We start from the raw sequence: 27,800 nt of genomic DNA, 5'->3' as shown, positions 1-27,800 counted from the left end.
CACACTCAGGAGAGAGAGAGAGCATGCGCACACAAGCAGGTGTGCACAGTCACGCACCACTTAAGTGAACAGAAGACCCAGCACATCCCCATGCAGTGATATGGTATGATGCAGAACTCCAGTGCTTCAAATCCCTCCCTCTGCCCCTCCTGCCACAAAATTCTTCACACTTCTGAGATATAAAAAGCTTATAAACGAGTAAAGCAGGTGGTGATGTAAGGCTTGTGTTTCGGCTTCAGCATCCAAAAGGTAGATTTGAACAATGCTAAAAGCCAATATGTTATGAAGTCCACTGCATTCCAAAAAGGGGAAAAAGAAAAAAGATAGAGACTTTGAGATTCCTTAAAGCTAGAGAATCAGTATAGCAAGCTAGGCAATTGCTAAATAGAGGCGCCTTTCTGGGAGCCCTGAAGAAAAAAAGCACGTATCTACACACGTCCACCACACCCGGTTATATATCTTAAGTGGAGGCTGGGAGTTTCCAAAGCTTTCCTAAATGCTCCTGATTGCACAGCAAGCAGAAGGAGATGCGATAGTTGAAAACCACCAAGCTACACAACAGGAGACTGAGCAAAGCATCAGAGCCCTGAGTCTCCTGCTCAATGAGCATGTCCCATAACTACTCTTTCCACATTGCTTACAGAGATACATTTCCTGCCTGCACACAGAGGGGCCTGGGGTGGAGGGGTGCAAGCCTTTGATACCAAGAAGGGCAGTTTGAGCCAAAACCTGCAGAATCCCCATTGCTGGTGCTCTTCCAGGAAGGCAGCACAGCAGCAAGGCATTCTGTCTAGAAGCCTTTAGTGTAATATATATATATATATATATATATATAGTGTACAAAAACCGGTGTGTTCACTTTATTGGACCTGAAGAATCCAGCAGCAAAAGAATTGTCTACATATGGATAGATGGATCTCTCTCTTCAGAGTGGAACCTGGGCCCCTTATGCTTTTTTTGTCTTGCATGTTGGGAAAAGCAAGGGGGCAGGCAGGGCTCTGGCAGTCGCCCACTGCAAGCTTAGAAAGGTGCGTTGTCCTGTGGGGGCTTGTCACCGGATGCCGAGGGGGAGTGGAGCTCGTCAACGCTGTTCTCTCTGCTGCCCACCACTCTGGACTGAAGAAGAGAAAGGAGGGGGAGGGAGAACAGATCATAAAAATGCAAGTTGTCCCCTGTACAAATAGATGGTCTCTTTCTGTAGTTGCAACACACCATGAGCCTTAAAGGGGCAGTAGCAATGCTTTAAAACAGAGGGGAAGCACAAGTGTGAAGTTCAACAGATCTCCCCTGGCCCTCTCTGGTCCATTTAAGTGCACTGCCTGGCAGAAACATCATTTCTTTTTCCACCTGAGCTGGGCCAAGACCCAAGAGCTGCCCAAGAACAAGCAAGAGAAACTGTGCCTTGCTGGGAACTTGACCTCTCTGAAGAGAGACAACAGAGGGGCAGCTGGGAATGAGGCGGATTTGAAGAGAATGACTGCCCCTGCCTCCACACACCACAGAAGGGGATTCATGAGGCCGAGCTGTGGAAACAGACATGCTGATGGAGCATGTCTCAAGATGTACAAAGGAAGCCTTAGATTATCTGTCCCCAAAATATAGCCAGGAAAGCCACCCCTCCCTTTCAGAGGCTTTTCTGTAAACACACATTAGAGACAAGTCATCTGGAATCTAGGACTAGGCTCCTGCTGGGCAAGGAGACATTCAGTAACACCAGGTGCATTGCTAGTGCTCATGGTGTTTAGCTGCAGACAACCAGTTCCTCCACATACCTGGATTTCTCTTAAAGACTGCTATTTGGCTAATAACCCTTGCTGTTTTGTGTAAGGCATGCCACTCCAAAGCAGCAAGGAAAACCCATGAGCAGAGGCAGCATTCAGAGGCACATCTGGAGCAGGGGTAGGCCCACAGCAGTGCCCATCCAAGGCCACCAGTCACTGTGCTAGAGTGAGCACCACCAAGATGGGGATCAGCGGGTCGGAGCCGGCTCGATTCTTAGCAGTTGGGCTCTCCAGAGGGAGTGAGAAAGTGTATCCTCTACTCCCAAGCTGGCCCCTTTTTACTTTGGTTTCCATGCATGCCTCTGGGGAAACTCAAAGCATTGTCCTTGAGCCCACTGCTGTGGCAAGAGCAAAGCCTACTTCAACCTCCAATAGCAGCTGACCCAACCCTGAATGACAGGGATTCTATAGTGGGATCCTCCCACAAAAAGGAGGATCACCTGAGGCAGGGCTTCTCAACGTGTGGGTCCCCAGATGTAATTAGACTTCAACTCCCATAATTCCCAACCAAAGGACACTGGGGCTGGGGATTATGGGAGCTGAAGTCCAATAACATCTGGGGACCCACACGTTGAGAAGCCCTGACCTGAGGCCTTCCACCAGCTGCCCTGACCTACAGAGGTGGAGCAGGCAGCTACTGGAGAGGGGTTCATTCCTACAGTTGTACCAGCTGTAGCACTCCGACCTGGTGCCTTGGTTATGAACCTTGAGGCACCAGACAGTTTCTCCTGTTTGGGTTTTTGTTAATGCTGGCAGTGTAAGAGTCAGTGTGTGTCGTGTGGTCATCTACTCAGTTTAGTCTGTAGATGGCTTACTGGCTACTGAATCTGTTAAATGCGGCATTTGTTTATTAGTTCTGTATAATAGAGTGCTTTTATTGTTTGTTTCCCTCTAGAACAGACAAGCCACCTTTAATTCAGTCTGGCAGAGAAGTGGCCCACTCAGCATTTAAATGAATGAATTTACCTTTATGGTTCCCACTCGGTCTTCAAAGGACTTGAAAGTTGCAGAGTTTCTTAAAGAGAAAAAAAGGAGGTGTTGGTAGAGGTTAAGCCAGAAATTAAATTACGATAGCACATCAGTTACTTGCACTCAGTCTTCATACAAACAACCAAGTCTGCAGTGAGAATCTTAACAGCACTTTACATTCATTGCTTCTGGTGAGTAAGCTCAATGGTAAGCTCATCTCCATCAATGAGTACTGCATCCACAAATTCTGCAACTGCCATTTTACAAGCTAAGCACCCCACAACCATCATTTCTGCTCTAACATTCATTTCAGGGAGAGTGTACACAACTTCACTGGAATTTCATAACACTAACTTGTTTCGAGCCTTATTTTAGTATTTATCCCCTTGTTTTTCTTCCAACAGGCACATGTCCAAAAGCAATCACAAAGATACACAAACAAAAACATCTTGTACTAAGAGAACAAACACCAGGCTAAAATCCTCTAGTAAAAATCACTTCGAAACCCTTCTCTTTGCCTCACTTAGGTCTTTTCTCTTTCATCCAGCTCAGCAGTTGCCAAGTGAACTGCTGCATTTTCAGGTATGAACTAAGAGCCAATGATCCAGCCAAGGACCACCCAGTAAGCTCATCTTCATCAATGAGTATTGCATCCACAAATTCTGCAACTGCCATTTCACAAGCTAAACAGAAAAAGGTACCGTGTTTACCCAAATAGAAGATGACTCTGAATTAAATTCTTAATTTAATAAAACCACTCTTAAAAGGAGAGGTTAAATACTGTATTTGCTCAAAAGGAAGGGGACTGAATTTAAGACGACTCCCTAATTTCTAACATCAAAGAAATTGTTGGGGGTGGGGGGTGGGGAGAACCAGTCTTGGATTCAGGTAAATATGGTATCATGCAGTCCATGTGCAAGTGTGAACGGGACAAAAGCACAGACCCTTCAAGGAGGCACGTCAATCTTGCCCTCAGTCACGTTATCCAAAGGCGGACAACCATTCGCTCTTGCTAGATCCTGCTGCTCAAGCCACCCACCATGCATTCAGCAGACAAGTTCATTCTTAGCAGGTCTCAGATTTGCAGAAGACACAGGACTTGGGCTACATTACCTCATAGCTGGCATACTTATCGAGTGACGAATGGAGTAGCTGCTACTCGGAAGCATTAAAGGGAAACCAGATGTTAGAAACAGTTAGAATACTGGAAACCACCATGCCCAGTTTCCCCATACAGGATGAAAGCCCCAGCACAGGTCTTTCTTTTGGTGTGTGTGTGGGGGGGGGGGTACAGATTACATAGCAGGGGCTAAGGCTTTACTCCTGGGTTTCTGCAGTCATCCCCATCTGGTACAGTAGACCATGAAGCAGAAATCCAGAGTTGTGCAATAATTTATCCACAAAAGTGGTACCACCACCCACCCACCTGCACTAAAGAGTTTGAGCGCAAGAGTTCTACTGAGCTATATGAACAGTCTCCTTGTCGAAGGTAAGATCCCATAGCTGGCCTTGGTAATCAAGACTAGGATATGAAAAGGAGAATTGAATGCATCCGTTTATTCATGTTTTCCACTGCCATATATTGCAGTGATGTGCGCAGTATGAAACGCCATGCACTTTACAGAGCAGCACAAACAGAAAAGAGACCCCTGCTCTGCAGAACCTCCTGTCTAAATCTCAACAGCAGAGCAAGACTGCACTGTTGTGATCGACAAGGGCTTCCATGCCAGAGATAGTGTTTTAGTCACAGATGATCTCGTTGCAACAGCAACGAGACCCAACTGTAGGAAAGGGCTGCAATTCAGCTGGAAGCAGCAATGTCTGCTTGCCTCTGAGCAGGGAGCCAGAACCTCCCCCCCAGCACACACACACCCCATTTAATTTAAGGGAAAGCCTTTTAATACTGTACTTTGCCCAAGAGACTTGGGAGAGATGCATCTGGCCCATGACCAAGGCCTGGAGTCTCATCAGTTTTTAAAAAAGCAGTGCACCAAATACCATTGTGTCAACACTGCAAAATGGAGAGAGCCAGTAGCTCTGCCGCGCCATGATTTTTATTTAATTGTAAGTCACCCAGAGACGCAAGTTTTGGGCGGTATAGAAATATTTTAAATAAATAAACCAAACGTCAATTAGCACTAGTCCGAAAACCACCACACATTTAGAGAAAGTAGCAGCAGCAAATGAAAGCTTAAGTAAAACATGAAAGGGAACTCTCAAAGAATGTGACACTTGTGTGACCAGAAGAACAAGAGCCACCTTGTTTTGGAGTGAGCCTATAGTCCATGTAGCTGGACTAGCAGAGGCTCAGCCGGGTCTTGACAGAAGTCTTCCCAATTGTTTTCTTTGGCCCTATCTAAGCCACTAGTAGAATGAAGCCAAGGGAAAGCCATTAAGAAACTCTTGTTTTGAGTATTCAGCAAACAGAACAAGTTTTAAGTTCAGTTTTTATGCTACATGGCTTCACATGTAATGACAGCAAGAAGAGGGGGGAACCAGAGGCTCCCGAGAAGCACACGCTCCTGGTACAAGCAGCCATGCCCTGCTATTTCTGTGTCGCCTGAAGCCAGAGATGTCTGGCTTCAGATGCCACTCAGTTGCCATGCTGGTTCCCTCTGCTCAACCCATTCAGTTGCCATGCTAGGTTCCCTCTGCTGTGCAACGTTTCCAACCAAGAGTTGCAGCCAACAGAGAATGTCTGTTGGCAGAGGGAAGCCGACGGGCGGGTTCAGACATTGCAGTATGGAGCCTCCAGTTTCCTCCTATGTACTTGCTGCCATTGTGTGTGAAGCCACCCATAGAACAGAACACCCCAGAGCGCCATGTTCTGTGTCTGAACCAACCGGCATTTATAAGTATGGAGATGTGGGAGATTAAGCAGCCTCAGATACCCAAGGATCCCATTTGCGGTGGGGAAAAAGCTTTTAGCCTTCCCCATCCCTTGGAAAGGTGCAGGCAGCATTTGAAGAGGGCCCCAGTATTCAAGGACCAGTAAATGGATTACTGTTTACAGCTTCCTATCCCACCCTTTAGAGCTGCCAGCCAGGGCCACATTTTAAAGGGCTGTATAAAGCATCTCTCTGAAAACAGCCATAACCAGGTTCTCCACTGATATCACTCCTACACAAAGTCTTACCTAAAGGAATGCGAGAAGGGATGGGCCCTGGAAGAATCCAACAGCAGCAGAAAGTGAAAGTAGCAAGAGAAGGCCAGTTAGGTTCAAGATTCAAACCCACTAAATACACACAATACTCAAAGATGGCCAAAGAACCTGCCTAGAGGGCAACCAGGGGAAGAGCAGGAACAAAAAACTAGGTCTGGAGAAAGGTGGGGAGGGGAGAGGAGAGAGAGCAAAGTTATATTCCAAGCATTGCAGGAGGGCAGCATTTCTATACTGCAATTCATACCACAAAGTCAAATAATCCAAGTTTCATTTATTATTTCACTGATAACTCCGTAGGGGGCAGTAAGCGATGTGACATGCTTTGCCAACAGCCACAACACGCGCAGCAGGGATTCTCCCATTTGGGTTCCCAGATGTTGGACTATATTCATCCTCAGTCACAATGGACTTTGACAGCTGTAGTCCAACAACATCTGGGGAGACAAATTTGAGAACCCTGACTTACAGGTTTGGAAAGTTACTTTGGCCAGGAGGTCACCTGATCCACTGATCACATAGTACAGGTTTTTGCCTAATTGAAACCTGACAGACCTTCACCCCCAGGGGAAAAGTGTTTCTGTGTGTGTGGTGGTGGTGGGGAGATCAAAATTAAGAATGAAGACATGCTCAATGCCATACATGCCAGCAGCCTGGCTTTTCCCTTCTGTTATTACCAGCTTAGCTGGAAATCTGTACTGCAGAAGATTGTCAGACCCTGCAGATCCTGACTACAGATTCCGGAGTGCACAGGAGAAGCTTCCATCCTTCTAAGGGAAACAGATCTGTGGAGATCTCTCTCCAGGTCTGTGGAGAGCTTAGCCAGTAAACAAGTTGGGAAACCTTTGGCCACACTAACAATATTGTAACACCCAGATTCACAGCACCCTAGTGAGATCAAGATCAAGAGATCTGTCTCTCGCAAAGCACTCCAGGCCGTATTGCGAGTGGGGCAGTGTGCTCTAGCAACGCAATCATTGGCTCCCTCGCCTTGATCCCTTCGTTTCTTCCTTGCTGTTCCAATTAGATGGCCAGAACTGAAGTGTCAAAGATTGAGAATCAAGAGACAAGCACTCTTCCAAGGAAGTACTTGAGGGCATTACAGCTTCCCCGTGTGATAAAATTCAGTGCGGATTCCAGCCCAACTCACACCAGATGCAAAAAAGGAGCAGATGCTAGGTCACCATGGGGCAGTTGCTCTCATTTCCCAGAGTGATGGAAGACCAACTGTACTACTGATCACTTCTAAAGGAGTCGCTAAGTGATGCATTTAATTATGGTTAGATGCTATAGGAGAGATCTAAATGCATTGGTCACAAGCTTATCGAACAGGAGACTGAAGTTCTAGAGACTTCTGCTGCAGAGATTCAATCGAGATGTGCTGCCACCTTTGTCCCCATTCTGTTACCTTCTCCTTGTTTTCTAACTAGCGAAGACCCTTCGACAAGCATAACACTGCAAACATGCTAGAAAAAGAAATCTATTTTGCCTAGTGACAGAATGAAGTGTGGACAGACAGCAGAACCTCAAAGACCACATGACGGACTAGGCCATCTCTTCCACTCAAAGAAGAGGTTCACTACAAACACCAGTTCCACTCCCTTTAGCCTCTGATCACATAAGTCAGGCTTGTTAGCAAGAGTTCTTTTACTGTAAACCACCTACAAGTGTCAAGGTGGTTTACACATGAATTTCTTTGAGCAACCTTGTTGCGCAAGGCCTGGAAAGAGCCATAAGAGACTGACTACTCTCCCACTTCATTGGCTGCTGCTTGCAAGGGCAGTAAACATGGTATCACATCACACCCCAACATTTAACACGAGAAGGAGACATGCTACTGGTTTTGGTGGAAGCCACACTATTCTCTAATGATGAGCTTCACCCTTCTCCCAACCACTACTTAAGTCGCATTCCTCTGAGGAGGTGACTGAACACTACAAGTCATCTGAGCACCTGTTCAGATGCATAACAATCCAAGATTACAGAATATGGTAGATATTATTCCACCTTTTCCAATTCAGCTTACTCTCCTTGTTAGCCACCACTAACGTTCTGTTCCTGCTTTTTAGGTGCTGTGCAGTTTTGGTCGTGCTGGCACTGCATACCATGTTGTTAGCATGTCCCTTCAAAAAACTACCACCCCTTTTTCTGTGTAGGATTTAATAATTCATTCCAACAATCTTTGTAAGAAGATCAGTTCATGCCTTTGCTAGCAGCAGCGTAAAGCTTGATGCCTTGCCTTGTTTAATACAGGTGGCCCTCGTTATCTGTGGGGTTTCCATTCTCGCTACAACTGTGGATAGAGAGACCTTGAGGCAATCGGAATTGGAGGGTTACGTTTCTGGAGGTGAAAAAAGGGCTTAGAAGGCAGAAATAAAGTGTCATACCATGCTCTCCTGGTCCCCAGCTGTCCAGCAATGGCCCCCTGCCCCAAACTCCACTGATTTTCTGTGAAAAATTGTGGGGGTATTTTTTAAAGAGCCACAAAATGGTTCTGTTCAGCAAAATGGCCAGAAAGGGCCTCTGAGGTCATTACTGTCCACCTAGGAACCATGGATAAGCAAGGTCTTACTATTTCTCAAACTGTGTATAATGAGGTTGGGTCTGCATTGCCGACACGTGAAACCATGGGTGCCAGGACCGTGGATAACAAGGCCACCTGTAACCAGATTAGTTCACAATGCCAAACAAAAGTAGTTTAAGTTCTGGTTTTCCTCAGCTTATAAAAATGAAAACAAAGTGTTTTTTGTTTTAAATTTGAAGGGGTGCTTCTGGCAAATGGTAATGAAACAAAAGCCTGGGCTAATGATATGGTACATCAGCACACGCCTGATGCCTTGAAGGGAAAGCAGGTCATTTGACAATTCAAGGAATATGAAAGCAACTATTTGCCAGAGGTGCCCACAGATCTCCAAGTGCTATTATGTGATCAGAGTTTATATGCCGGTGCTTACCACTCGGATATCCCCAACCACAGGGGGAAAGGCACATTCCTGGGAAGAATCAGGGTTGTGATGAATCAAGGACTAGATTCTACTCAGTCATACTAAATATTTTTAGACATTAGGTGGTTAATCCATGCAACACCTGTAGTATATACCAACTAGAAGACCTCTTGGAAGCAGGGAAAGAGTTTGTGCTATTTCATAGGCAGATTTCATTGTATTCCATCAGCTACCTAAGGAATTGGTCATCTTCCTGTCACTCTTCATATGAAGGAGGCCAAACAGCAGTTCTCTCTCTCCCCCCAACACCAGCATCACATTTAATCTGTGGGCCCTTAAACAATAAGACCTCCTGCAACTTCCAAGCGAGTTACTATCAAGCTTTCTAGTCTGCTTTTAAACCTGTGCTTAGGCCAGGAAAGGCTCTGGGCACTGCAGAATTGTCACACATTCAGTTGGAGAGGGGACTGAAAGTGTTTCAAGCAAGCAGCTACATCCATGGAGCCAATAATCCTATATCACTTCCATTAGATTACAAAAAAGTGACTGAAGATCCATATAGTTTAACAGGGGCTCCCAACACTGGGACCCTAGATGTTGCTGGACTACAATTCTCAGCATCTCCCGCCACAGTGCCCTTTGACCATTGTGGCCAGAGATGCTGAGAGATGGTCCCTAGATTACAAGGTTTGGAAACCCGTTTTAAAAGGGTGCTCAGCACAAGGAAAGTCTTGAAGTGGGCAACATCCAGACTAAGCTGCATTAAAATTAGTGAGACTTAAGTGTCATTACTAACTCATCTGGATGTTGCCCAGTGTTCAAGCAACACAGTGCTCAGGCAAAGGAAGCTCTCTTACATTCATCGCTCCATTCTAATCATGCCAAATAAACCAAGTTCTCATTGGTTTAAAAATTGGTTGGTTGACAAACACCAATGCATTAAATATACAGTGAAAAAGATTTATGCCAATTTAAAAAAGATTGTTAGGAACTTGACATTAAGCAATTGCAGTCTTCTTGTTTATAATTACCAAAGTTATATAAGATTGTAGGCCAAGGCTAGGCAAGATAAACAGTTTTTCCTCAACTTTCATCTTGGGTCACCAGCTACAAAGCAAACAAGTTACAACACACATGTAAAGGTAGAGTGTGCCATCAAGTCGATTTCGACTCATGGCGCCCACAGAGCTCTGTGGTTTTCATTCGTAGAATCCAGGAGGGGCTTATCACTGCCTCCTCCTGTGCCGTATGAGATGATGCCTTTCTGCATCTTCCTGCCCGGTATAGGTATTTCCCATAGTCTTGGAAACATACCAGTGGGGATTCGAACCGGCAACCTCCTGCTTGTTAGTCAAGCATTTCCCTGCTGCGCCACTTAAGGTGGTTACAACACACATGTAGCAATGACAAAATTCAGAGATTATAGTGGGGATACTTGTTCCACGCAAGAGTATGCAGACCCCGAATGCCATAGGTCTTGGGAGAAAGAGGAGGCCTCACTCCCATCTTTACTATCAGATGGAATGATAATGCAATTTAAAAGTGTAGGCCACTGCCTACATAACAGCATTCTTGGCTTCACAGAAAGATTTATAATGTCAGTCAGCAAGCATCTCAACTGGGAGCAGCTACTAGAAGGGCCGATAAGGTACTTGCTGCCTTCTTGGGATAGCAGTCTGTTCAGACTCCTTTCACTTTAACACCACTACTAACCTCATAAGGATATTGATAGGGATTTTACCTCATGTCTCCAAGTTTCCGGCTGATCACAGAACCAACATTGGAAAGGGCAGCAGAAGTCTTCTGTCCTGCCTGTGACAGCGTTTCCTGCGTCTTCTTGTAACTAGGCAAGGAAAAAAAAAAGGGGGTTCTAACAGTCTAGCAGCAATTAGGAAAATGGGGTTCAAGCAGGAAGGGGTAAAGCAGCCGGTGCTTGGAAACTGTGCCCAAAGTAGGAAGGGAACATTTCTGACCAGGTCTCAGCATGTGCAAATATTTCATATGCCCATATCTTGATTTCAGCTAAAATAATCTGTTATTTTAGGCTATAACAGTTGCTTGAAAGCATGTTTTTGTGTGTGAAACAGGTAAAGCTGGTAAGTTAAAAGGGCTCATTCTTGCTTAGCTAGTTCCAAACACAATTATAAGCAAAAGTCTTCACATTTGTTTACATGCCTTTGCTCCCAGTTGCCGATTTTTCCTCTCACGGCATGTAAGCAAGAGAGGTTATCGCTACAAAGTTCTGATGCCCTGTGCGACTTCCTACATCTCCACACACTTCCTTTGCACCTTAAAGCAGACATTCCCATTCATTAGGAAAATGGAAAAAAGAGGTTTCAGCACTACAAGGGAGTTTAACATTAGAAGGAAGAGGTTAATATTAGTACAGGAAAGACTCCATTTCGTGTCTGGCATGTAAGAAGGAAAATGTTTCCCATCAGTTACCATTACCAGTAATCATTACCAGTGGCCTGCTCATTTTTAATCCTAGGAGGGGCAGCAAAACCTTCATTAAGACCAACTAAATTGCCGCCTTCTGAGATTTTTTATATATCACCAAAGGTTCATATGGTATACAGCCTGTTATTTACATTATTATTAGTCCATGGAGAATGTCCCATTCCCAGAATATCACTTCAAGGAATCAATTAAAGGTCGTTAAAGTCAAGTGGGTTGTATTCAAAGAAAAGTGAATCTGACTCAGCGTCACTGAAGTTAGTTGTAACTAATCCGTCTCGCCATTTTTAATTATGCTTAGTCACAATTCCTTTTCTTTGGCAACAACCTGCAGTTTGATTGTTAGATGTCATGTGCCTACCTGCTTTGCACTGATATAGTCCTGAACTATAACTTTGTGCACGAATAGGCACATGCCATCAACATGATTAACAAAATATGAAGTGGCCATGTATTCATTCATTCATACACACACACACACACACACACACACCTCACTATTCCACTCACTCCCAAAATTGTACTGCGCTGGGGACAAAATTGAATTAAATGGTGTTCTTCAGGCAGGTAAGTTGCAGGAAGGTGGAAGTTCAGCTCTCCTCACTTGTACAGCATATTTGATGTTAAAAAGGAAGCTAGCAGGTTTATAAGCAAGTCAACAGGACAGGCAGAGACCAAAATAGGCTGGTCTGCTACCATCACATCTACTCAGATTTGGTCTATTGAGGGGGATCAACATGTCTTGGCTGTATCACTTCAGACTGCAGGACTGAGGCTCAACTGACAGACTGCATCTTCATTAAAAAAATATTCCCTGAACACAGAAAACTATCATGTCAGGAAGTAGGGTGGAGCTAGTTAAGTCAGACCACAGCTCATCAACTTGCCCCCACAGCCAACATGATCTATAGCAGGCAGACTTCAGGCTTGCAGGGTCTATTTGTTTTAACTGGAATCCCGAGATCCATCCACCAGAACAAGGTGCAAAATAGCAGCTGGGGTGGAGCTAGATGTAAAAATGGTGGCTCTGGGGGAGAACCCGTTGCCTACTTATACAGTCACCTCCTGGGATATACTGTATTGATGGATACAAATCTACATCCGAGTTACTACAGATCAGAGTCTCTAACACAGAATTCAAAGACTGGTCAGCATAGCTGCACAGAGATCTGATTAGAGGCAACCAATAAATAGTCCTTTTACACATGAACACATAGGTTGAGAGGCAAGTAATTATTCGCATGAACCAAGGGAGATTTTTTTAAACTTGCAATTTTATTTATTTTTGTTAGACTACTGCGAGTCTGGATGAAACTCTTGCCGTTTGACTACAGATCAGCCAGAGATCTACCAGTAGCGTACCAGAATCCCAAACCATTCCTCCCAACAGAGCTGTGTGCAATCATCCAAGGAGGACAATCAGCAGTTGTGTGACTTTTGGGGACATGGAAGATTTTTGAGAACTAACCCTAGGTCCCACCCCACAAAAAAACACACAGAAACAAATGCAGGAAGTAGAGGAAGCCCCTGAGCACTGCACATAAGCTATTCCTACCATCACCAAGTCGTCAGAAGCCAGTTTGCACTGCCAGCTCTCTGCCAGAAGGCTCATAAATTGGCTTGCAGAGCTACAGGAAGAGACTGCTTGTTCAGCAGAAGCCTGCCAAAGGCAGCTAAAAAGGAAGCGCATGACTATATCCCATTTGGTTCTCCCCTGCTCCAGATAGCCTTAGCTTTTTAAACAGATATACAGGGAGAAGCTACTTGCCCCACAGAATGCCTCAATAATCTCAAGTAGTTACCCTGGCCATGAATCATCAAATACAGCAAAGCACTGATCCTTAGCACAGATCTAGATGGAAAGACTAGCAAGGGATGACGAGAAGCAGGCAAAGCAGCCCTGCAAGCCCTTCCCCCTGAAGTAAGATTCCCTGCTGTAGTTCGGAGGTGTAACCAACGCTTGCAAGACATCCTGCTTTACCAGGAGGCATCCACAGGACAGCCTTGAATATTCACACAAATCATACAATTCAGTATGGTAACTTCAAGGGGCAGCCAAGGCTGAAAGTCAATGCTTAGCAAGACCACAGAGTAAAAGAGCTTGCCCATTTGCCTTAGCAGGGATAACAGACCCCCGCCCTTGGATAAAGCTACCATTTTACATTCTATTTGCAGCACATCTTCCTTTATTGCACTCCAAATAGGAACAGGGAAGGAGTTAAACATAGAAGCACCCTGTACTCTATGAAATGCTAGCAAAATAGTCATGCTGCCCAAACACACACCACTAGCATTAAGTACAATAATCCAAAAATCAGCAGAGCAACTAATCACTTAGAACAAGGGTCGTCAGACTCAGGTCCCCAGATATTGCTGGACTACATCTCCCATCATCCTCTGTCATAATGGCTGGAGACCACTGTGGCTGGTGATGGAAGCTGTAGTCCAACATCATCTGGGGATCAGAGTTTGAGAAGCCCTGACTTAGAAAGACCCATAAGTTCACTTTGGCAGCTGTCTGAGTTACTCTATTGCTTTAGACACTCAGTTATGGAAATGCAGATCCAAGACAAAAAAGCTTGGATCTTAAAAGCCATCAGTCAAGTTCTACTTAACAGAACTTTTCTACCCACCCCCTTCCACACTTTAGCCTTGCACTGAATACCATTCCAGAGGGTCCCTCAACCCCTCAGGGGGCTGAAGCTGGAGGAGGAAATAAGCACATTGAGGACTGCCCCCTCACCTTGCACAATTGCCTTCCTAGAATGCCACTGAATGTATGTATGAAGCTGCCTTCTACCGAGTCAGATCACTAGTCCATCTCACACAGTGTTGTCTACTGGTGGGCAATGGCTCTCCAGGGCTTCAGACAGGGAGGGGTCCCTCCCAGCCCTACCGGGAGATGCCAGCAGCGATCCAACCCAGTATTCTGCACATGCCTCCTGCAGCAACACCACCCTGAAGTGAATGAAAGGCTGCTATGCTCCTCTACAACCACTTCGTTTCAGCAAGGCCGCTGCAGAAGACATTCCTTGAAGGAACCATGGAAGGAAGCCAAGCATCTGTAGTTAGAAAGGTATTGGCCGAGATGACCAGTTTTCAAAGGGCAGATAAATCAGAGCAAACAGTGCCGATCAAAGAATTCCACAAAGAAGATCATAATCAGAAGCAACTGGACAAGTTACTGGACTAGGGTCCTGTTGGAACTGGATTGGAAATCTGTGTTCTCTAGAACCCATAAACTGACTGGGATCATGTTCTTATTCCAGCTGTTTTCAGAACTGTGTTATTTATAGGCAGAGCGACCATTGACACAGGATTTTTGTGTTTGGTTATTTTTTTTAGTTATACACAATGTGCATTACTTATTTTTTCATTATTGTACTGCAAAGACACAGCCACTATCTATATAGTGTCGACTCAATGTGCGGCACCTGTGAAAAAGGCCAATTCCATGCTAGGGATCATTAGGAAGAGGACTGAAAATAAAACTGCTAATATTATAATGCCCTGATACAAAACTATGGTGCTGCCACATCTGGAGTACTGTGTACAATTCTGGTCACCACATCAAAAAAAGGACATTGTAGAACTGGAAAAGGTGCAGAAGAGGGCAACCAAGATGATCAGGGACCTAGAGCACCTTTCTTATGAGGCAAGGCTACAACACCTGGGGCTTTTTAGCTTAGAAAAAAAGACTGCAGGGGGACATGATAGAGGTCTATAAAATCATGCATGGTGTGGAGAAAGTGGATAGAGAAAAATTCTCCTTCTCACATAACACTAGAACCAGAAGTCATCCCATGAAATTGATTGCCAGGAAATTTAGGACCAGCAAGTGGAGGTACATTTTTGGAGTACGCATAATCGACTTGTCGAATTCTCTGCCACAAGGTATGGTGACAGCCAACAGTCTGGATGGCTTTAAGAGGGGTTTGGATAACTTCATGGAGGAGAGGCCTATCAATGGCTACTAGTCGGAGGGCTATAAGCTAACTCCACCCTCAAAGGCAGGATGCCTCTCAGTACCAGTTGCAGGGTATAACAGGAGGAGAGAGGGCATGCCCTCAACTCCTGCTGTAGGCTTCCAGTGGCATCTGGTGGGCCACTGTGTGAAACAGGATGCTGGACTGGATGGGCCTTGGGCCTGATCCAGCAGGGCTGGTCTTATATAATTGGACTTCTATGTAGAACTCTCTACCTTGAAATTGCCTTTCCTCCCCTAGCAATCAGTTTGCTTACAGTACTGAAACCAGGACAGCATGGAAGCAAAATCAACCCACTAGCTACCACTTTATCCAAGTAAATAGAAGCCAGTCTGCCAGCTCAATCCATAGGGAAGGTTGTCTCCCCTCTGCACTATGTTATAGTTCTGCACCAAGAAAATGCATTCTGCAACTTGCACACTTGTGCAAACTGAATATATTTGTACAATTTCTCATTTTGCATTGTTCTGCCATTCTGCATACATGCAAGCCTTGCTATTTGTGGTTCCGTGTATACACAGTTGGACAACTGACACCCAACCTCGGTATATGTGGAACAAAGAGTCAATTTCCGCATATCCATGGTTTCAGGGTGGCCGGGAATGACCTCCGAGTCATTCCCGGCAACCATTTTGTGGCTCATTTGTTGTGGGGCGGAACCCTCACAATTTTGTGGGGAAATGGCAAATTTGGGGCTTTGGGGGGGCATTGCTAGACACCTGCAGAGCATGATACGACAATTTACTTACGTTATATTTGTGCTGTTTTAAGCAGATTTTGCAGTCTCCAGGAAACTAGCCCCACCCCGTCCCATTGTCTCAATGCTTCAATATCCACGATGCCGTCATCCGTGGTTGGAGGAGAGCATGGACACACACACACACACCACCACCCCCGCCCGTGGATAATGAGGCTCACCTGTAGTTTATTCTGGTTTGCTAGTCAGAGGAAGGGCACAGATACTGATGAGGCTTCTCCGGAAGTCTCATTAGTTGTCCTCTAACGTCTGAGATTCCTGAAGGCATTGCTTATTGTTGTGAGCCGCCCCGAGCAGCAGTGTAGCGGAGGGGTGGAGTATAAACATTTTAAATCAATAAACTGCCCACATACCTCCTTCACAGCCTTAAGGGAGGCCCTTGTTTTGGGATAAGAGGAAGGACGCATAGATTCTCAGGAGGCTGAATCTGGCACCCACTACCTTGTTCTGTACTCTTCCAACATTTCCATAGTGTGCACACAGCCCTGACCTCAAGCGGGCTTCAAAAAACCTATCCCAATTGAGGCTTACTGAAAAAGAGATCCAGGAACAGATGAAGTTGCTGTTTTTCAGATGGCCCTGGGCAAACATCAGCAGCCAAAGATATCACTAATGAGCCAACAACCTGGAACAAGGTGTGACATCTTGCAGCTGGAGTCCTTCTCCGCCCACAATTACTAATTATTTGGCAAAGTAGCAGCATTTGCAGAATGGGACCAAGCAGGAGGAGAGTTAGTGCAGGGAAGGAATGGTTAGTTGCGGTATGCTATTATATAGGGAGTGGTGCTTTATGCTGAAGGTTAAGACACTCACGCTTCTGATTGGGTTAATTTCTCATTCCAGTCCTCCAGAGTGCTGCTGGCCGAAACATATCTATAAATACAATCAAGGTTAGAGAAGGGACCAATAGTTTTCCTTCCACAGTACTCCAAATCAGAAGGGCTATAAGACAGCAAGCAATGCCACTTATCAGCTACTTTGGGTATATTCTCTCTAGCTAGTATTGTCCATGCCCACATTCCTTCCAGTTCAGAAGCTGAACCCACAGAGACATTCTTTCTGTATAAACTAAGGAAATTTCTTTCAGAGATGTTTAATACAGATCATCCCTAATTCTCTCTAGTTTTCAAGTGCATTCACCTCTACAACAAGGAGCGAGGCACAGGGAAAGCCGCACCCAAGACTTAATAGTTCATACTGTACCACAGAGGTCCTCAGCCTTGGGTCCCCAGATGATGTTGGCCAGGCATCCCCAAACTGCGGCCCTCCAGATGTTGCTGAACTACAACTCCCAGCATTCCTAGACACAATTTTTTGTGGCTGGGTATGCTGGAAGTTGTAGTTCAGCAACATCTGGAGGGCCGCAGTTTGGGGATGCCTGATGTTGGCCAAAGACCACTGTGGCTAGTGTAATCCTAACACCCGCGGACCAAGGTTGGGACCCCTGCTACACCATAGGAAGACACAATCAGAACGAATCTCCAGGTATGCAAATACAAGCATCAGAACAGGAGCCATGGTGCCCCTCCCCGCCCCCGCTACAGGGCATGCACAGTTTCCTCATTCTTTTAAAAGAAAAATGTAAATAAGATACTATATTTTGAGTTCTCATGTAAAAGAGAACTTGGTTAAAATTAATTCTCACCACAAACACGCTACACCTACAGTTTCCTCAAACAGATTACTGGCTGGCTATCATGGTACACTAAGTTACCTACCAATCAAACACAGGCATTCGCTTCAGTATCATCTCATGAAGATGGCTTGTGGCTGCCCAGCAATTACCAGCTCTTGCTTTTGGAAGTGTCTAACCTTTCAGTTTCTATTTCTAAACCTGTTTTTCATGTGCAAGGACACAGGCTGGGTAGTAGGGTGGTTTTGCGAAGGAGCTGGGCCACCTCCGAGGAGTTAAGACAGACACAACACAGGAAAGGAGGTGAAGCAGAAACACAGTGGGGAAACAGAGAGGGAAAGCATTGTTCAGTACACAGCTTCCTGTATTACCACAGATTTTGCCACCAAAAAGCCGTCAGAGTTTCTGGGTGCAGGTGACACCAGCTGGGAATATTCTGAAGAAATGCCTTCACTGGGTAAAAAGGGAAGTGCTAACTATCAAATGTAAACAGTGCAACAGGGAGATGCAGGGCATCTTGACACAGGTAACAAACAGGAGGATTCATTACATAGAAACCAGGTATCATATACCTTTTCCTAAATAAAAAAAGCCAAATTATCTAGAAAGTTACAGAGTATACTCTCCTAGAGGCTGTAAATGCCCCAAATTGCAAACATGCTTTAATGATCAGATTTGCACCACTGTTTAATACATGAAGTAGTATCAGTGGGGAAACTCGATTTGAGTCCGTCCACCTGGCTTGCATGCACAGGCACAAAAACCAAGCCATGTAGATACACCTCCTTCTACCGACCTCAGCAGTACATCACTACGATTACTCTTTGGACCCCAACCCAGCCAGCCGTGACCCACTCCGAGCCACAGACCTACAAATGGACACTCTTCGCAAGAAGCGCCATGAATCCAGTGGAGCTTCCAAGTACAAATACTCAGGACTGCACTGCATCCATGTTTATTAGCCTGAAGGCCTCCAGATTCCCAATTCCATCCGTTCCTGCTCTACCTGGACCATACAGCTGGTGCCACCCACCTTCTCTTCCTGCGGCCACAATTACATGCTCTGCAGCCACCTCAACTTCTCCTTTGCAAAGCAACACCACAAGGAAGAGATTTGCATGCAGAAGTTATGGGGAGAGTGCGCAAACCTTCTCTCACCCATCGCCTTCCACCAGCTATGGCTTCCAGCACTCACTTGAAGGAAAGGAACAGGCAGGGCAAGGGTTAGTTATCTGCTCTTGCTTCTTATTTGATGCAAGTCACCTCCAACTACTGCCATTTTGCAAAGGAGAAGCTGTGGGCTGTGGAGCATCTCTCTCATACATGGCATTGCTTTTGCTCACATTTAACCTCCGTTACCTGCACCATGTTGCCTCCCCACCAGCCCTGGAAGTTAACTGGCAAGCTCCTTGGGGGCAGGGACCCGCCTCCCTTGCTTTGGTTACTCTGAGATGTATATACACACAGATGGCGCTGATAAAGGCTTGCTTTTGCCACAGGAGTCAGATGATGCAATATAGAGGCTGGAGTGCTGGACAAGAGATTGATTGGTGACCTGGGGTCAAACACTCACTTAGCCATGAAGCTCGCTGGGTGCTCTTAAGCCAATCAATCTCTCAGTCTCACCTACCACAGAGGGTTGTTGTGAAGATGAAATAAGGAAGGCAAGAGCCACATGAGCTGCTTTATTCTCCATGGCAGAATGCAATAAAATAAGGAGTAATCCCTAGCTTTACTCCTGTTGTCTTTCAATGTAGTCTGGTAACTGACTGGAATTTTCCTGCTGCTACACAAGAAAATATCAGGGAAGTTGGCAAGATGTGCTTAATCTTGAGTGCAGCCAAAGACGTTTATACGGGTGAAGAGTAAGTTCTGCCATTAATAAGCAAGAGCCCCGAACACGGCTTCTCAGTATCCCAAGCCTAGAGCCACACATTCCTCTGTGCCCAAGATGGGGGAGCTGGAGGGCAGAGCAAAGGACAGCAAAATGGTGCTCATAGGTTGTGAGAGGAACTCGCAGGTCAGACTGGGTCAGTTTCTCATTCCACTGTCCAGGTTTCTCAGAGGATTTCATGTAGCTAGAAACAAAAACCTGGGGGTCAATCACACACACACAAGGGAGGAGGAAGAAAGGTTCCAAGAGGGGAGACCAAAGCAAGACGGCCCAAGCTGAGCTTTAAGCCACACTCCTGTCGGAGAAAGTGAAACAGCACTGAAATTTAGAGCTTAAGTATTCGATGTTTTCTACAGTTTTGTTTGACAAAATTTGTAGCTTTAAAATGTGTGCATGCCTTTTGCAAAGTAAAAGAGTTTGATACACAGAGAGTGGGTTGCACACTGCAAACCTAATTTCAAGTGACATCTGTTTAGTGGGCAAACCCAACACTTGGTGCCCAACACATTGGTTTCCACTCAGTCAGAGACAGTTAATGTTATGGACTGTGGAACATAGGAAGCTAGACCACTGGTCCATCTAGCTCAGTATTGTCTACACACAGACTGGCAGCGGCTTCTCCAAGGTTCAGGCAGGAATCTCTCTCTCAGCCCTATCTTGGAGATGCTGCCAGGGTGGGAACTTGGAACCTTCTGCTCTTCCCAGAGCAACTACATCCTCTGAGGGGAATATCTGACAGTGCTCACACCTCTAGTCTCCCATTCATATGCAACCAGGGTGGGCCCTGCTTAGCTAAGGGGACAAGTCATGCTTGCTTCCACAAGACATCCCCCACCACACACAACTGCTCTGCAGCCCAGTGGAGGTGTGTCTGGCATAGCCTGTAATGGCAGAGTTCCTACAGGAGCTCTCCAAGCCACATTCGTTAGGGACAGTGCAAGCGAACTGCTTCAGAATGACAACTGCATAGCTTATATGAGTGCTGAATGCCCTTATTACTTCTTCATTTTTTGTTTAGCCAAAGCACATTTGCCCTACAATTCATTTAGGCAGAGCAAGCCTATTTATGCAGGCCACATGCAAAGAGAAGCAGCTTCCTAGGGAACACCTACGCATTGGAAACCTGGACATCATGCCAGCTCTTGGAGAGGTTTTGCTTCAGCCCATCCAGCGGGGTCAACCCCAGCTTTCTTTTCAGCTCTCCGCAGTGTCTCTCTTTGGCAGCCAGTACCTGGCGCAGAGTGCCAATTTCCTCTTCTACCTGCAAGAGAGGTACAGGGGTTAGAGGCCTGAGTGTTGTAGCAACAAGCAGATCGTGGTTATCAAAAGGTCAGCGAGAATGTCCCAGCTGCCAGGAAGAGAGCAACTTAGTATTTATTTATTTATGCATTTCTATCCCACCCTTCCTCAGAGCGGTGTAAATTGTTATGTTCATCCTCACAACAACCCTGTGAGGTAGGGTAGGCTGAGAGAGAAGTGACTGGCCCAGAATCACTCAGTGAGTTTCATGGCTGAATGGGGACTTGAACTCAAGTCTCTCTGGTTCTAGTCCAACACTCTAACCACTACACCACACTGGTATATTGCCATTATGTATAAGAACCAAATGATTAGTAGATACAAGTGTTCCTTAATATGTTAATCTAAAAGCAGGAATGGGCAACCGTAGACTGCTGGCCAGTTTCCAGTGGACCATCAAGCAATTTTGAGCAATTCCAAGGGTAACCCAGTCAGCATGTTACCATTTCCCCCAATGATTGTAGCCATAAGCAAATTTTAAAGTTGCATGTTATATATACACCGACTGGCAAGAATGCTCTGGAAGGTGCTCCCTGCTGAAATAAGAGCCTCCCCATCAGACAATTTTAAAAGTCTCCAAAGACACATTTATTCATCCAAGCTTTTTAACTAGACTTGCGGCTTTCATTTGTTTTAAGGTTTTAATTTGTTTTATGTTGCTGTAAACTGCCCAGAGACGGACGTTTGGGGTGGTGTACAAATATTATAAATAAGAGAACATCTATTATAAGGCCATATTTTTACAAAACCCTTAAGTATTACAGAGATACATAATCAGAAGCATATGTATTTTGCACATTTCAGACACTATAATATTTAAATGTTTTTGTAAGAACATGAAGTTATAGTAGGAGATGTTCTTTGCCACTCAGTATATATAAACATGCAACTTTAAAATCTGCTTATGGCTACAGCCATTGAAAGAGTGGTAATACTCCATTACCCTTGGAATTGCCCTGTTCCGGATTCAAATCTTCACTCAGCCACTAAGCTCAGTGGGTGCTCCTGGCCAGTCTAACCTACCTCACAAAGTTGTTGCAAGGATAATACAAGGAGGAAGAAAACTATAGCCGCTGATTTCCATGGAGTACAAGATAAGCATACAATAAATAGGTATTTGATTTCACAGGGAATGGAGTTATTCCAAGAACTCCCTCACATTTAACAGGGCCTAAAAAACAGAAGAAAGCCTATCTACAAGAGAAGAGCAAAGTAACAGTCGCTTAAGAAAATGCAAGTCTACAATTACAATGCTATTTTGAAATCTGACTTTTTTTAAGTTACAGAATTAGCCAGTCTCCTTTGCACTCTTATCAGTGCAGAGCACAAAGCCAGCCCTGTGAGGAAAGAACATTCCTTTACCTTGGCCAGCTCAGACTTTAGCTCCTCTTCCTCAGCTTCAGTGAGCCCATTGTAGGTAGAGGCCCTCGGAGGAGGAGCAGTAGCCACACTAGCATTATCCACGGGGACGTCCGTCATGGTATCTGACAGCAGACCTTTGTTGGGAGAGTTAAGGTTGATATCTGTCATGGACAAGAAGCAAAATGGGAGTGGGGGGAAAAGATAAGCAGCTAAGAGGCAAAGGAGGTTAGTCTAGCAGGCACTCTATACACAGAGAGGATGCCGTGAAAGGAAAGAGGAACAGAACATCAAGGGTCCTAACCCAGGACACTTGCTGAAGCATATTTGCATATCACTACCCACACTCATAGGAGGGCTGAAACTGTGACCCAAGATCTCAAGTGACAAGACAGTTTCACTGCCTCTTAGCAGACTCATTCAGCTGGCTGTCCAGTGAGCTTGTCAGATAATTCAAGACCATTTAATATGCTATACAGTAGCAAGCCAAGGAGTGCTATCAAGTGTACCCTCGACAGGGACTACAACCAGCCCTGGCTCTCTGAAGAATGTAGCTATACAACACTTTTTCAAGTTCACATTTTTAAAAAACTGCTGCAAGCAACAAAACTCAGCACTGATGCTTAACAGCTTGTGTGTGCCTTGTTTTCTAGGCAAGCTAAAAATGAGCCTCAGTTAGAGACAGTTATGATGTGTTTTTGTTTCATGTAACCGATACTGTCGACCTATCAAGGGAGTTTGCAATGGTGCCGCCTCTGGGCCAGTGTTCCAGAAGGGTGGGGCAAACAGTCTCTAGGCTGAGCTGCTCTGATTTTAAAGGAGCAGGGTAAGCAAGGAGAGCCTGGTGCCTTGCTGAGCGTGGGCTTCGGTACACAGGAGCCAAGCGACTCAGAAGGGTGGTGGAGAGGGGCAGGGCCCTGATGACGTGGCTAGGAGTTGGAGGTGGCAAACTTCCATGCAAATAGGCAGGCACTCCGCTTCAAAGTTCAGCACACTGGCACAGCAAAGCTGCTCTCAGCCTAATTAGCTCACAGTTTTGGGTGAGCCTACAAAGTGCTAAACTGTTTCCTTGGAGGAAGGGCAGGAAACACATGTCATATCACCAATAAATAAAGCAAACTTTACTGTGGAAGCACTAAATGTATTCCAGCTAGATGACTGGAATGTAGAACTAAAAGAACTGTTATTTGGTGTCAACCTCAAGCAATGGGGCAGGCCAGCTCCCATGCGTTTTCCAGCTGAGCTGCTCTAGATTAACAAGGCTGCCCGGTGGTAGCCTCCAAGTAGGAAAATTAGACTGCCTTCCAAACAGCTTCTATAACTCTCTGTGATCTGCCCAATCCTATATTCAGAGCCCTGCAGATGGGACAAGCAGCTGTGTATTTAAAGACAGCAGTGAACAAACATGTGTTAGTTAGAAAACAGACCACTACAACAGCAGTACATGCTTGCAAGTGGCAGACTAGTTTCAGCAGCAGATATTCAAGGAGTCATGGGAAACCTATCAGAGATTATTGCAACTGCTTAAGGAACAGAAGGGTCACAGAGACTGACACTTTCATGATCTTTGTTAAGCATCGGGGGGGGGCACCAGAAGGACCTCTAGAAAAATTAGACACAACCTAGAGCAGGGTTTCTTAACCTTGGGCCTCCAGATGCTGTTGGACTACAACTCCCATCATCCTCAGACACAAAGGCCATGTCAGGGATGATGGGAGTTGTATTCCAACATCATCTGGGGGCTCAAGATTAAGAAATCCTGACCAAGAGCAATGCCCAGTGTTTTGGCACCGACTGTAATAATCCAGAATAGATTGCATCTTGATGAAACTCCCCTCCCTACAGACTCAACCTCCTAAAGTTCTCATCCTCCAAGCAGTTTGGCATCAAGTCTTTGTGGCTCAGTAGTTAGCAGGTAGCAGAAGACCAAAAACTTGAGACCACCTTCCCCAAGGCCAAAAATCACACCCTGATCCCTAGTGCACCTAGATCAGAAGATTACTTCTCTTGCTAGCTTTTTTTCTACTTTCTAGGTCTGCAGCTCCAAAGGAATCCTCACCTCACACACACACATGCTCATAGCCTGCATCTTCCCTTTCCCCAAAGTTTAACACTTCCAAGCCTCCCAACTTCTACAGCTACCCTTAGAGCAGCTCCCCTGCTAGCCTAAAGCCTCTGACCACCAACTTGCCACGACCCACAAGCCACTGATCCTGTACATGCCAAGCCTCAACCTTTAGGCACACACACCCTGGCCTCAGGTCTCTGAACTTCAGGACCTCTCCAGGCCCTGAACCCTCACACAAGCTCTCAGCCTACCTCACACCATCTTACTGCTTCTTAACATGTACTCTCCAATTCCCTCTCACTGCCTATGTACTCCCCATCTGCACAAACCCAAAGTCATATAATGCTCAACAGCCCTTCCAGGGTCCCAAGCCCACGCCCACGCGCACACACACACACACACACGTCAAGCCTATTTCGATCTAGGCCTCGCCCCACTTCCCTGAATTGTGCTGTCCACCATCAACTCTTCCATGTTTTTGTTATGATTTTACTGTTGTAATGCATTCTCGTTCCTTTGAAGATGAAAAGACTACCTGAGTTTGTTTACACACACACACACACACACACACACAAAGCATTCCCTCCCAATACACCCCAAAAGCAAACATCTCTGCTTCATCTCACCTGACCTTGGGCCTAGTTCTCCTCAAATGGGAAACACCCATGTCTGAGCTGTACTGCCTTAGGCTGCAGGTGCAGCCTCCTGTGGCCGAGTGCTCCTCCATTAAATAAGTAAATAGCCCTGCACACAGAAAGCTAAGCTCCCCAACATGCTTGCTTTCTACACACAGTTTCAGAGAAGCTTAACAAGCAATTCCATGCCAGCTGGGCCTAGCTTTCTCCAAGGCTCTCAATTTGTATCTGGGCTCTACCACTTCAGACAGGGTGGGGGTGGGGGGGCATTGACTACAAATCCCGGCATACCCAGGTGCAACGCCCTTTGGCTGGGGATTCTGGGAGTTGTAGTTCACAACATCTGGGAATCTCTGCTAGAGGAAAACCTTGGTGGGGGGGGGGGAAGAGAAAATAAACCAGAAGGAGGAATGGACCTGCACTTAAGCCACAAACCCCTGCCTACAGAAAGCTAGCACAGCAGGGAGAAGGCAAGACACCCCTTTGCCTGACACACTAGCTCCCTCTGTGCAGGGGCTGTTACTGCCTGCGAGTCCCCGCCGCGCAGCCTGAAGCCATGCAGCCCAAGCACAGGCGGCCAGCTAGGCCAGAGGTGGCCAAGCTGCTCTTGGACTACAAATCCCACCACCCCCAGCTGCAGCTCCTTGCGGCCAGGCATGATGGGAGCTGTAGTCCAAGCGCAGCTGGGCAGCCTGACCGGCCTGTGGACTAGGCCCACGAAGCGGACACCGTCCCGCTGGGGGAGCGAGGCCTGGCCTGGCCCCTCCCAGGCGGCCTGGCCTCTCCCTCCCACCTCGCCAGGGCCAAGCGCCCCCTACCCTGGCTGGCGCTCTCCATCTCGCTCGGCCCCCGGACCGTTGCGCGGCTGCGGAGGAGAAAAGCAGCGACGGCAGCAGCTCTTGGCGTGACGCAACACGCCCCTCCCGTCACTCACCCACTGACTTCCTGTTTCCGGAAGGCGCAAGTCTGAGTGTCATCAGCTAGCGTCGAGAAGCTCCTTATAAAGAGGTACAGCGGGCACCCGCTATGCGACCCACCCCAGAACACTTCCGGCTCCCCATGGCTTCCTTAGTTTGGGGGCGGGGGGCAAGAGTGAAAGAACAAATTTTGCGCGCTGAGGAGGACGCTGTAGTTCAACAACACAACAACAGCTGGAGAGCCTCAGCTTGGCCACCCACCCCTTTGGCTATACAGAGATGCTCCGAATGAGGACCAGAGGCTCTCCTCCGAGGCAGTGATTTGAAACAACCATCCCCTCGACTTTAAAAGTTGCCTTGCTCACTGGTGGTGGAGACCCAATGATATATATATTTTTAACTGTCCTTGTCCATCTCTGTTTTTGCTTTTTACGAAGACATGGTTCTTTCAAAGTAAAGCCTACCCTATTCTCATCCATTTCCCCCCGATTTGAGTTTTTACATAGTTTTTTACATACCACCACTCTCGCCTCGCACATGAAGGGTGGTAGGAACTGCAACTGGGACTCGGAAGTATATTGTGCATTTTGTCAAGACCGTAGCCCTTTGATGCCACTATCAAAGAGAGCAGAATCATATCACAAGTCTTGCTACGTCCGGTCTGAAACTGAACTTCTGGTGAAAAGGATCTAGATCAGGGGTTCCCAATCTGTAGTCTTCCAGATGTTGCTGAACTACAACTCTCATCAACTACCATTTACTGTGGCTGGGAATGATGGGAGTTGTAGTTCCACAGTATCTGGAGAAGGGATTCTCAACGTTGGGCCCCCAGATGTTATTGGACTTCAACTCCCATAATCCCCAGCCAAAGGCTACTGGGGCTGGGGATTATGGGAGTTGAAGTCCAATAACATCTGGGGACCCAACACTGAGAATCCCTGATCTGGAGGACCATAGGTTGGGAACAGTGTTCCCTCTAACAGGGATTCCCAGATGTTGTTGACTACAACTCCCAAAATCCGCAAGCAAAAGCCATTGCAGCTGGGGATTCTGGGAGTTGTAGTCAACAACATCTGGGAATCCCTGTTAGAGGGAACACTGGTTGGGAACCCCTGATCTAGATGGGGATTCTGGGAGTTGTAGGTCTGCAACATCTGGTAGCTGGGAATGATGACATCTAGATGCCTTTTAGTGGACCAGTTGAAAATAGGCCTTCAGTATGGTGCCACTGCTATTACAGCCAATGCCATCTTGAACTGCATTAACAGGTACAATGCCCAGATCACAAGAAATTCCACTCTATTCTGCACTGGTCATCAGAGCATAAAAACCTAAGAAATGGGACTTGGTCGAATAATTTTGGTCAGGATGTCAGCTTCTGTGTCCTGTCCTGTGGCCCCTGCATCTTAAGAAGGACATTGATATGGGTTCAGAGGAGTGAAATCAAGATGGTGATGTCAGGGATCTGGAAGCCAAATCTTGTGAGGAATGGTTGAAGGATCTGGGTATGTTAACCCCAGAGAAGAGAAGCTAAGGGCAGATATGACAGTAGGGTTGCCATGTCCCCCGGAATTTAGGGTAGCCCCCAGATTTTGGCTCCTGCACCTGGCTGCCAAATTCCACCCAGATTTACATGGATTTCAAATGTGCTGCCTGAATTGCCCGGATTTTACTCTGGATCCAATGAGAGGGCAGAGAAGGAGGGGAAAGTATACAAATTTGTCAAATAAATAGATAAATAAAATGCAAATTCGTTGCTGAAGCTGGTGGCTGCCCATCATGTGGGCCAGTGGCTCCAATTAAAACCTTTTGTGCACACATTGAGACACACAGACACAGAGGCACAGAGCTCTAGTCTGCACAGGTTTCCCATTCATTTTAGCAGCATTGTTGATCTGTGTTTACCAAAATAAATAAATAAATTGCATGGTACGCATTGA

General features: G+C 46.1%; 1 protein-coding gene across 15 annotated transcripts in view; it reads right to left on the bottom strand.

The window, feature by feature from the left end:
* Positions 1-838: 838 nt before the first annotated feature.
* TPD52L2 (TPD52 like 2) overlaps positions 839-27,800 on the bottom strand; it is a 52,895-nt gene continuing 25,933 nt past the window's right edge. For 2 of the 15 annotated variants that reach the window (XM_053246136.1, XM_053246137.1), the window contains 8 exons: positions 22,244-22,404; positions 20,695-20,843; positions 16,869-16,928; positions 10,597-10,698; positions 5,887-5,913; positions 3,864-3,905; positions 2,748-2,796; positions 839-1,116 (listed from right to left, as the gene is read on the bottom strand). In XM_053246136.1, the coding sequence (XP_053102111.1) occupies positions 1,021-1,116; positions 2,748-2,796; positions 3,864-3,905; positions 5,887-5,913; positions 10,597-10,698; positions 16,869-16,928; positions 20,695-20,843; positions 22,244-22,404 (686 nt within the window). In that variant the 3' untranslated portion in view covers positions 839-1,020. The other 13 variants (XM_053246138.1, XM_053246139.1, XM_053246143.1 and 10 more) reach the window with 12 other exon arrangements.

Source organism: Hemicordylus capensis, chromosome 4, assembly GCF_027244095.1.
Source record: "Hemicordylus capensis ecotype Gifberg chromosome 4, rHemCap1.1.pri, whole genome shotgun sequence".
Lineage (NCBI taxonomy): Eukaryota > Metazoa > Chordata > Lepidosauria > Squamata > Cordylidae > Hemicordylus > Hemicordylus capensis.
This window is presented reverse-complemented; position numbering and strand designations above follow the sequence as displayed.